The sequence below is a fragment of the Miscanthus floridulus genome, chromosome 9, assembly GCF_019320115.1.
Source record: "Miscanthus floridulus cultivar M001 chromosome 9, ASM1932011v1, whole genome shotgun sequence".
NCBI classification, from domain to species: domain Eukaryota; kingdom Viridiplantae; phylum Streptophyta; class Magnoliopsida; order Poales; family Poaceae; genus Miscanthus; species Miscanthus floridulus.
The window spans coordinates 114,868,093-114,880,032 of NC_089588.1; the positions used below are offsets into that span (position 1 = coordinate 114,868,093).

Consider the following 11,940-nt stretch of genomic DNA (forward strand, 5'->3'; position numbering starts at 1 on the left):
TGTTTGCCTCGGCCGCACGTAACAAAGAATGCACGCCGTCAATGAACTCTTGGGAGCGGCGATCAGCATTGTACATCCAATGCCGGCTCATCTGCATTACATGACATAAATACCATATTAAAACCTAGATCATAATTAATTATTTATACAACATGCGTGCCACTACAAAAGGTACAAATTTATGAAAGCATCGCTACCATGTAGACAATCCCAACTACCACTAAAAGAACTAAAGCTAAAATACATTTCAGGAGCACAAGGATTTCGCGACCAATCTCAACTAAAACAGACAGATCCCTAATTGTGCAACATCTTTAGGCTTCTTTGGCTGGATCACTGCCTCATTAGCCGCCGTATCTGCCTGTTGTGCAAGATATTTTTGCACGAATTCAACATATTCTTCCTCCCAGTAGAAGTCTGAACATCGTCCACTGCCATCCCACTGAAATTAAAACAAAAAATTAGAACTTTAATCACAATCATCATGAAAATAGGTATAAACTAACCATAATCATAAAATACGATAAAATAACTCACATTGCGATCTGGACACTTGTAGAAGATACGACCCTTGTTGGGACCCTCCTTCTTCACTCGGTACTCCATCACAATCTTCGTCTCATCACGACACTTGCCGCATGGAATGAGAGGGAGGCCCGGACTAAGTCGCTTTGGAAACCCATGAGAGGCCGAGGACCCGGAAGCAGTTGTCATCTACTCTCTATACTCATTTTTTAATACACTATAAATTTCTCATTTTATAAACAAATAAAATTAAGAAACTATAAAATTATGTATATCTCTAAACAATGAAGTGTGCTATGCATGCTAGAAATAAAAAGTGAATACTAATTTTAAATACCTACTTTAACATTTCTTCATCCAAATATGCAAACTATAAGTTATTTTGAGCTCAAATTGTTTACAAATAAAAAAAACACCATAAAAACAATATATATATAGTGAACAATATGAGATAAGCCAATGATGAAAAATGAGAGTATGAGATTGGTAACCTTTACAACTGAAGAATCGACGGAGGAATCAAAGAAATCGACGGAGGAATCGAAGAATGGATGGAGAAACAATGGAGGGAGGAAGCAAGAACACTAGTGCAGTGAGCTTCAAAATGTGCTGAGCTCGGGCTTGAGGAGGAAGAAGGAGACGGCCGGGATATAAAGGGGGGACCTTTAGTCCCGGTTGGTGGCTCCAACCGGGACTAAAGGTAACTTTCTAACCCCCGGCGCAGCCACGGCTCGGGAGTAGACCTTTACTCCCGGTTGGAACCACCAACCAGGAGTAAAAGTCTACCTTTAGTCCCGGTTGGTGGTTCCAACCGGGACTAAAGGTCCCTGCCATCTCTGTCTGGCGCAGTGGGCGTTGGGCAGGGACCTTTAGTCCCGGTTGGAGCCACCAACCGGGACTAAAGGTCTCTCTAGTCTCGGACGCAAAAAATACCGGGACTAGAGCTCATTTTGACTGAGGATCAAAGGTCTGTTCTCTACTAGTGCGCGGAGTGAGCGACGCCGCGGACGGGCGGTGATGGACGGCGACCGCGTACTCTGCGTCGATGGTGATGATGGGGTACGTCGTGAGCAGGGAGGCGATGGCGTCCATCTCCGACTCCATGTTCGCCGCTGTGACCGGCCTGATCTGAAAACCTACTAGGTCCACCAGTGGTGGCGCTGGTGGCGGAGACGGCTGAAATACACGCGGCGGCAGCCTTGGCGCGATCCGGGAGATGGCTGGCGCAGCGGCGTTGGTGGAGACCATCGATCCGGTCATGTAATCAAGCGTGCTGGCGGCGTCGCTGGAGTCCATAGATCCGATCAAGTAATCAGGCGGGCGCGCTCGACGTGGTGGGCTGTTCGATGGAGATGGACGGGAGAGTTGCTATGCTACAACGACGCCGCGAAGGATGAGCGACGAGCCAATGGAGATGTTTCCCGTATTTATTTACTGACCCTCTATATATCGGAGAGGCAGAGGCCGCCATGTGTGAATTCCGAGTGGAGTCCGGGCCCAGAGTACGAGTCCCTCACATATGAGCCTGTACCATGGATTTCCATGGTCGTACTATAAGAATTCACCTTAGTTTTTACTTCATCCGTCCTAAACTATAAGAGCAAGGCTAATGGTTTAGCCCACTGCCGGCTGAGAGAAGCTGCCATGTCACTTGCAGCTAATCATACAGTCAACCTGTACAGTGAGCCGGCTGAGAGGTGTACTATAATAAAAATACAAGCATTTAATGTCAACATGTAGAAGCCCATGTACATGCCATCAGCTGTGATAGATATCTTTGTAGCCATTCACCAAACAATAATAATATGACGGAAACAGGTGGATAAATAAAAAATACTAAGCCAAGACATGACTGTATACTGAAATGAGATCCACAGAACTTCAGAGAATTTTTTTTCTCCAACTAGTGAAACAACATCAACCAAGCCATACTAAATAAGTTCATTAACTAGCACATTGATAAGTTCAAGCAAGAGTTTGCTAGCACATAGATCTAGACGACGGAGATAGAAGCAACTTCGGTAGAATGGAGCAGCCAGCACATTTGCATCAAGTGACAACACTGCAAGCATAATAGTGTCAAAGTTAAACATATGGGTCCTGAAAATTAGCTAGAAAAGTTCAAGTTTGTGGACAAGTGTGGATCAAATACGTTCAAGACAACATGTTCAGAATTTTAGAGTGGATACCTGCAAGTAGCATCTGCAGCATTCAGTACACCATGCCCAGTCTTGATTCCTGGAAAAATACATGTAAGACATCATGTTAGTTCTCACTATGAAGGGAAAAAAACAACAGAAACATGCAGGTTTCAGAATTCTACCATGACTAGTTACGTTGCCTATTTCCGAACTTGCGCCAAATGTGCTCAATGAGATCATTTTTAAGCTGGGTATGCTGTGGACGATCTCGGATAGCAGCTTTTCTATGCATGACATCGGCAAAGCATGGATTACGACTAGTGTTCACTTCAGGAGGTAGAGCAAAGGATGCCCCTGGATTCTCATTCAAGTCAATATGAATTTTAACATCCTCTCTTTCATCTTCCACTATCATATTGTGGAGAATCACACAAGCTAGCATGATCCTTCCAATACTCTTTCTCTTCCATAGGCGTCCAGGACGACGAACAATGGAAAAACGGGACTGCAATACCCCAAAAGCACGCTCCACATCTTTCCTTGCCCCTTCTTGATGCTCAGCAAACAACTGATGCTTCTCTGTTTGGGGAAGTGTTATTGACTTCATGAAGGCTGCCCATTCTGGATATATACCATCAGCAAGGTAATAACTAGTTCTATACTCATTGGCATTGACTGAAAACTGAACTTGAGGGGCTTCTCCTTTTAAGGCATCAAGAAAAAGTGGGGACTGGTTCAGCACATTAAGGTCATTGTTTGACCCAGCAACTCCAAAGAATGCATGCCAAATATGAAGGTCATGGGAAGCAACGGCTTCTAGGATTATAGTTGGAACTCCATAATCACCACGGGTGAATTGACCCCTCCAAGCTAAAGGACAATTCTCTCAACGCCAATGCATGCAATCTATGATACCTAGCATTCCAGGGAAACCACGAGACTCGTTAACCTAGAGTATTCTCTCAACATCCTCACGTGTGGGGCGTCGCAAGTACTCCCCACCAAACACCTCAATCACCCCTCGTGCAAACTTGTCCAAGCACTGTAATGTAGTGGACTTTCCAATCTTCAAGTACTCATCAAGAGCATCTGCAGGACTGCCATAAGGCAGCATGCACATGGCTGCTGTACACTTCTGCAGTGGTGAGAGCCCTATTCGACCAGCACAATCTGCCTTATAAGTAAAATAGGGATTCCACTGACCAAGGGCATCCACAATTCTTAGGAAGGTCCTATTCATACGAAATCTAGTACGGAACATACTCTCGGGGTAGAGTGGTTCTTCAGCAAAGTAGTCCGCTACAAGACGCTCATGGGCACCTGCATGATCTCTCCGGATGCTCTTTCTATGACCATATTGTCGCTGAGGTACCCCACCCGAGAAGGCAGGCTTGAACTTCATTGCAAGACTCCTAGCAAAGGAGTCGAGGACGCTCTGCTCGGCAACATGCTTTTCAAGGATTTTGGAAGGGGCTAGCTCATCAGAATCATCTGAGTATGAGTATGAATCTGACATGGTTTGGGCTGAGTAGGAAGATCAGAGAGCACGAGGAGAGAAACTCAGTTTTGCAGCCAGAATAGAAAGATGAGGGGATTATATAGAGTGTTCTGATACGTGTTGTAGTTCTGCACTGCATTGTAGTTACATGCAATTTAATTGTAGTATGGTTATCTGGAGTATTGACTACGTGTATGGGTATCTGGACTGCATGCTAACAGTCCACATTTTCAGCATAGTAATCATTAAGTATAATAAATGGAACCGTAAGGAATACCTTAGTCATTTTTTTTAAATAAGCTCTCCCTCAGGCACCTCAATGCCAACACATGCTCGGCTTTCACATCTTCATCCATTCCAGTTGTGTCTTGCGTCAGTAACGATCAATATGTTTCTAGCATAACTGCCTCCTTGTTTTCTTTTGCTGCAAGGTGAGCAAGCCTCCGAGATTCAAGCTTCTCACTAGACACACGCCTTTGTGTTTCTAACATCTCTGTACGCCCTTCATTTGCAGCTTTTTGAGCATCTAAAAAGCTGTGAAGCTCATCTTCGATATCTATTATAGAAGGCTGGTCCTTTTTCTTTTTCTTGCGCAGCTCTTTAGCTTTCCTGCCCCCCATTGGTCGTTCATCTCTAACATCATCCAGAGAGAACCGCTGCTCCACTTCCTCATCAACACTAAACTTTCTCTTCTCTGGCTCTAGATCTTTAAGGTGTTCCAAATAGGCTTCCCATTTTGGTTCCTTGGAAAGAACTTCCCAACAATGCCTATACGCAAATGTACCATCTTTTTTGTGATCTTCTTCGTAACTTGCCAGTGCCTTCTTCATTACATCATCTTCTGATTCACCACTACCCCACATAGAATCAGCCTCCTTCCAGTTAGCACAAAACCAACCAACCTTTAGCTTAATTCTCCACCAATGATCCTTTACTTGCTTAGCTGATCTGACTCAATTTTTTGGGACGGTTCTGTTAAAACCTTGAACAACACCATTCCAGTACTGATCATTCTTCTTATAATTGGCTTGGATGGGATCATTTGAATTCATCAGCCAAGCACTAACCTGCAACATTATCAATAGATGTCAATTGATGTGTGTGCTAGCAATGTAACGCATAATGCCTTTTAATTAAAAAAACACTTACCAATTTAAGATCCTCCTCTTTTGTCCATGTCAAGCGCTTTTCAGACCTACTGTGATCAGCATCATTGTTGTCACTATCAATATGGATTGCCTGTGATACGGTCCTATTGCTTGCAACTTGTGGTGTGCTCTTCAACATATTAACAAAACCACCAGGAGGGTGAGAATCTAATTCCCTGTCAAAAATAAATATGAATACTGAATTCTTGTGTACTAGATTAGCCCTGCCAAAAATAAATATAAACTAACTAATCTCCTGATCAGACCACGAGGGATCGCGCAGACATCTAGGCTAGATAAGAAACACCACAAATATTGCTAGAAAAAAATATGCATCATTTTTGTTGCAGAAGTCTCTCATATGAAATATAAGCCATCTAATTACAGAGCAAAATAGACTAGTACAAAATTAAATAACTAAGAATACTTAAAAGGGCCACAAAACAATATTAATCAAGAATGGATCACGTACCATACTAGCACATCAGAATCTTCTTGACTGTCAGCCATAGGCCAAGAATGCCTTGAGCCACCAATACCAGCAACAGCAGGTGTCCACCAAGCCCCTTGAGTTGACGAACCAGCCATGCCTGGTTGATGAGCTGACGAACCTGCCACGCCTGGTTGCTGTATGCCGCCACCGAACCAGTATGGTGCGGATGAAGGAGGCAAACACTGCGGCGGGCGAGGCGGACACCACATGCCGGGTCCGAACATGGAAGGGATGGATGCTGGTTGAACGGGCTGAGTGCCTGGGGCGCCAACAGGCTGAACCACCGGCCGGGGAATCTCCATAGGTGCCGGCGCAGAGGTTCTCTTCGATTTCTTACTCATCTCGCACAGGCAACGGCGGCGGCCAGTGGGTGTGGTGTCTAGGGTTTGGGAGAGAGGTGGATTGGGGAGGAATTGAGGCTTAAATTGTTCGATTTGGCGCGCAAACAACCAATCTGGCGCACGGGGAAGCAATTTGGCGGAAGAGCATGCCGATTTGGCGCCGAGAGAGATGGTGTGGAGCACGGGATCGGGAAGGGGAGAGACGGGAGAGCGAAGCGTCTGCTTCTCGCTGATAGCGAGCTGGGAGACGGCTGCGAGAAATAATTTTTTTTCTCAGACCATGAGCTGCAGGCGGGCGAGATGGGAAACGTTCGCTCCGTAATCTCTCTCCGACGTGGCCCTTTTCTGTGTCGATGTGGACTCCTCCCAGCCGGCTAAAAACGTTATTATACTTGCTCTAAGATGTTTTGGCATTTTCAAGATTCATTTATTTTGCTATGTATCTAGACATTGGAACAGATAGAGTACTTAGTTGTATCCAAACGGACCTACTGGTACTAAATTTTCGGGAGCCTAGAATCAAACTAAAACTCGGAGCTCTTAATATAATATAAGCACTCGTGATCACGAAATGGAGTGACTAATGAGGCCGAGTATAAACTACTACAAATTAGAAGCTTAAATAATAAGATGGTAAAATGATCATAGTTTTTAGACACTGTGTTAAAAACATATTTAGAGGTGGTTGTTATTCACTATATCTATAAGTACATATTCAACCATTCGAGGGAATTGGCCTTCTAGAGGCGGTCTGAAACATAATCTGACTCTAGAAACCATTTTTTAGAAATTACAAATCGGGCAAACAATAGACAACCCCTCACGGGCAAGCAGATTGTGGGGATCAACCTAGGACCTAAAGTCTCACTTCTGTCATAGAGTAGGATACTATCCTTTTCACCTTTTGTATTAACTTTCAGAAATTTTGTAGTGAATATTTTGGCCCTAAATGATTTTTAATAAAAAATTAAACTATAAAGTCTTAGGTCGCATCGAGCACTATAATTTTGGTGTCGGGTGTTTCTACATCTGAGGTTGTTTGAAATATTTCAAAAAATAAATTTGGAAATATGAGAAATTACTCTAAATGATTTCAAATAAAAAAAGTCAATTATAAAATTATAAATCTCTTTGAGCTCTATAACTTTGATATAAATATATGGCTGGTGTGTTCAACTATTCAAGAAATAGAGTTAATTTTAAATGTGGCCAGAAACACCACATATCTTTAGAAATCGATTTCCAGAGGGTGGTTGTCTCTAAAACCTTGATAGAGTTATCTCTAGAAACAAAAGGGGCACGTCTAAAAATCGTTTTTTTAGTAATGAATTAGATTATGATTATGTACCATTGTGTCTATGTTACACAAAAAAACACTTAAAAAGTCCCCAATTTAGTATATTGTGTTCATATTATTTTCTAGAAACCGTTCTTCAATGAAGCTAGAACTTTTTGGTTGTTCCACAAGAACAATATTCTAAGTTAACCAGAAGAAAATTGTTCCAGGATTGAAACAAAGTTATTCTAGCTTGCATGTGAAAGTTGTTCTAGGTTCAAAGGAAGAATACCCTAGCTTGATGGCATATTTACTGCAGCTTACAAGAAAGCCGTGTTTCCAAGTTTACAAGATGTGTTCCTACGCTTCACAAGAAAATTGTGTTCTGATATAAGAGAAAATGTTTCAGATTGAGGGGAAAAGTGGTGTAGGTTCAGACAAAATGTTCAAAGATGGTATGGAAATTGTTCAAGCTTCTGGAGGAATTTGTTTCAGCTTACCAGAAAAGAAAAGAAAAAGGTCTCAATATTCGTAAGAAATTTGTTCCTCAACAATAGTGTTTGTTCACCAATGGTCTATTTGCATGAAAAACATAGGCATGAAAAAGGCTAAAATACCAAATATACACTGCTGCTACACATCCATCCATCGGAGCCTCCGAGTATACTGACAAGATTCACGAGTGTACGTACAAGATAGCAAACAAGGCCCCTGAGCTAGCGGTTCTCGGAGGGGACGCAGGCAGAACCGAAACAGGGCAAACGCAGAACCAAAGTTCAGCCAGTGGACTGCCTCGCTGGTTCTGAATTCGGAATTTCTGATTACTGAAGCTGCAGTGTAGTAGGATAGCAGCAGCGTCCAGCTCCAGCTCTAGCCTCTAGCACAGCCCATTAGCCTGGCCGATCCATCCATCCTCTAATTGATCCTGCACTTCGGAGGGTTGTCGCCATGGACGCCAACGGCCCAAGGATCATGAATCATGATAGCTTGCTCCTCTCAGGCACAATGGCAGCAGCATGGCCAATGATGCGGAACAAAGCCATGTCGCCACATGCCTCAAGAGAAACATTTTGTCTTGTGCATATACTACTACTACCCAAGAGCAAAAAGGCTTCAGCTAGGCGTAGGCAACTATGCTGGCATCATTCCTGCCTGCTTGCCAACAGGGGAAAATAAAGATTTGAGGTCATGATTAGGAGCTGGGGAGAGAGGGGGAGGGTGAAAAGTTGCTGCATGTTTATAATTACCACGGTGATGTGCTCGCTGAGACACTGAGAGCCGGATTACTTGCAGCTTACAGCATGATTTGGTACGGGTCTGAGCTATGAATCCCTCGGATTCCCAGAGATTCTGGGCCGAATCTGCCACTTTTGTTCTCTACTAGTAAGTACTGTATGTACTGCTCTGCTACTTGCTTTTTTTCTATCAAAAGGTTAAAAAGGTCTTACTACTACTAAGAACAAGACAGACTCACAGACAGACAGGTTTGCAACTTTGCATTGCAGGAGGCACTACATAGAATCCGATATGGAGATGGATGACTGACTGACTGTAGCACAAGATCGTTCTTGTCAATTCCCAGCTTCTTCCAAAAAAGAAAGAAAGATAAGACAGTATCCTTCACTGTATGTATGGATCCAGTGGACATTGCTGCCAATAGACGCGTTTCTGGAGCAGAGCTCCGTATGAACTACAGATTGTATGTACTAGTAGTATCTGTCCTGCCGAATTTCGATATGGAATAACCTCAACATCAGTACAGATGTGGGCAGTAGTTTTGTTTGGACCACACAATAAGAGTTCACGAACAACCATCTCTGTTATTACAGCTTAACAGAGCTCTTACATTTGCTTTACCATTGACAGCAGAAATGCATCAGATACTACGGAGAATTGGAAAGATGAAAGCAGGGAAGCAATCAAAGCACAGAACGAGTTGTCATGTTTATGAAACGTTTGGAGCAGAATTTCATTTGAATCAACGACTCTGTCCTGCAAACAGGTTCAAGGCCACAGAACAGAATTCCAGCCTGTTCGCTTGTTAGTTTCAGCCAGCCAACGGTATTTTCCTCTCACAACAAACCAGCACCAGCCAATCCAAACTAGCCCAGAAACCAACCAGCGAACATGCCCTTCATAAGCAGTTGTGGCACGCTATGAGTTAGATGCAGCAAAATTTTGCATGAATCAAGACTGATGCAGAACGCTGACCTGTTCATTTTGAGTACCTAATAATCTCAATATAAATACAAGTCACTTAGCTCAACTGAACTTTGTGGAGAAAAGAAATATGGTATCTTGACTCTGTCTTCAGTGTTCAATTTTACCATTCACAGTGGAAATGCATCAGATACAACGGACAATTGGAAAGATGAAAGTTGGAACGAAATAAAAGAAGAGAATGAGTTGTCAAGGACTCTGTCCTGTAAAGAAGTCAGTATAGGTCAAATTTGCGGGTTGTCATTTGGTTGGAGACCACACAACAGAATTCATAAGCAGCTATGACACACTGTGTATTATATGCAGCAAAATTTTGCATGAATCAAGTATGATGCAAAACGCTGGCCTGTTCAATTTGAGTACCAGGTAATCTCAGTATAAATACAAGTCACTTAGCTGAACTGAACATTTTGTGGAAAGGTGCAGAAAAAGAAATATAGTATCTTGACTCTGTCTTCAGTGTATGAATCCACTTGACATTGGCAAAATAGATGCTGTGTGAATTGAGATGGCTATGGATTATGTGGAGCAAACTTGATATGGATTCATAAGGATAAGATAATGTCTGGGGCAAACAATTTCCTGCAAATTGATCCCAATATCAACACAAATGGCAAAGTAGAAATTGTGGGTTTTCATTTGATTTCGGAGTTGAGACCAAACAACATGAAGCACCTTAATTCTAACTTTTCCTTTACACAAACTTTTCCTATGTAGTAGTAATCTCCAACCACAGACATCGACATCATCCGCCGTCCACGTGTCCAACCAACAAAATCACAGCCCTATATCTCAGAATTAACCGCAAAAATTTAACAAGAATTATTACTAATCACTTGAGGTTGTGGGTCTCATGAGCCATGAGACCTTCTGACCATCATCATTACCCACTAAACCCAGCCAAAACCCCTTCTCGGTAGGTTGTGTGTGAAGAAGAACTCACCCCCTCCGGCCGCGGCACTGCGTCTGTGGCCGGCGGCGTCCCCTGCCGCCCTTGGCAGGGCAGGCGGCGACGACAGCCGGCGGCGGCGCGACGCAGTTCCAGTGCGCGCACACGGCGGCGCTGGCCGGGACGCCACCCACAGCGATCTCCGTGAGGAAGTTGTCCTGGAGGAAGAGCACCCGCATCCGCCCCGCCTCGGCCGCCGCGGCCACCTGCCGCGGCACCTCGCCCGCGAACCGGTTGCCGTTGAGGTACACCGCGCTTGCCGTGGCGAGCTCGGGCGGGACGCGGCCGGAGAGCGCGTTGTGGCTGAGGTCCACGGTGGCGCCCGGCCGGACGCGCCCGGCCGGGCGGAGCTCCCCCGAGAAGGAGTTCTTCCGCAGCTGCAGGTACCCGATCCGGCTGAACGCGAACACCTCCCCGGGCACCTCGCCGGAGAACAAGTTCCGTCCGAGGTCGACGAACGACAGCCTGGGCAGCCGCCGCAGCACGCCCCCGACGGGGCCGGAGAGCCGGTTCCCCGCCAGCGAGAGGTACACCAGGGTGCCCGGCAGCGGCGGGACCCCGCCCGACAGGCGGTTGCTGCGGAGGTCGAGGTGGAGCAGCGGGGACCTCACCGCCCGCGGGATCTCGCCGGAGAGCGCGTTGTGGGAGAGGACGAGCGTCCGCAGGACCCGCAGCTGGAGCAGCGACGCGGGTACCCGCCCCGTGAACCCGTTCTTGCTGAGGTCGACGGTGCGGAGCGCGGGCGCGAAGGACGCCGGGAGGTCGCCGAAGAGGAGGTTCCCAGCGAGCGCGAGGAAGCGGAGCGCGGGCAGGGAGGTGACGGCCGGGGATAGCGTCCCCGTGACGCGGCCCGGCACGAGGGAGAGCGAGGTCAGCGCGGGGAGCGTGGCGATGGCCGCGGACGGGAAGGTGCCGGCGAGGCCCGGCGCGCCCGCGCGCGGGTCGCCGAGGGCGAGTGTGGTGACGCGGCCGTCCGCGGAGCAGGAGACGCCCGCGAACAAGCAGGGGTCGCCTGTGAAGTCCCAGGAGGCGAAGAAGCGGGAGCCTGGGAGGTCCGTCAGCGCCCGCCGCACGGCTTGCAGCGCCAGGTAGTCCACCGGGTGCAGCGTCGCCTCGGCCGCGGGCGACGCCGCCGCCGAGAGGAGGAGGAGCAGCGGCGCGAGCGCCGGCGGCAGGAGGCGCGAGGCCATGGCCTCGCTGGATTAGGCGTGGCGGCGGCGGTGATAGCAGCAAGCGGCAGTGGCAGCGGAGTGGGGTGGTGGCGGCTGGTGAGCTTGGGGGATGCGGGACAAGGGACTCTGCTTTGAAGCTCGTGCGGCCGAGGCGGTGGGGCCCTGCTAGGCGAAGGG

At 46.5% G+C, this 11,940-nt stretch overlaps 1 protein-coding gene and 2 pseudogenes across 1 annotated transcript; all 3 read right to left on the reverse strand.

Annotated features, from left to right (window-relative positions):
* Window positions 1–2,853: 2,853 nt before the first annotated feature.
* Window positions 2,854–4,068, reverse strand: LOC136484154 (uncharacterized; annotated as a pseudogene).
* Window positions 4,069–4,547: 479 nt separating this feature from the next.
* On the reverse strand, window positions 4,548–6,146 carry LOC136480641 (glutathione S-transferase T3-like; annotated as a pseudogene).
* Window positions 6,147–10,269: 4,123 nt separating this feature from the next.
* On the reverse strand, window positions 10,270–11,940 carry LOC136484155 (DNA damage-repair/toleration protein DRT100-like). The gene has a single exon (XM_066481358.1). The coding sequence runs from the start codon at window positions 11,779–11,781 to the stop codon at window positions 10,582–10,584; it is 1,200 nt and encodes a 399-aa protein (XP_066337455.1). The 5' UTR covers window positions 11,782–11,940; the 3' UTR covers window positions 10,270–10,581.

Bases quoted from the DNA above. Each gene is read 5' to 3' on its own strand.
- LOC136484155 (XM_066481358.1), bottom strand. From the start codon at position 11,781: ATGGCCTCGCGCCTCCTGCCGCCGGCGCTCGCGCCGCTGCTCCTCCTC.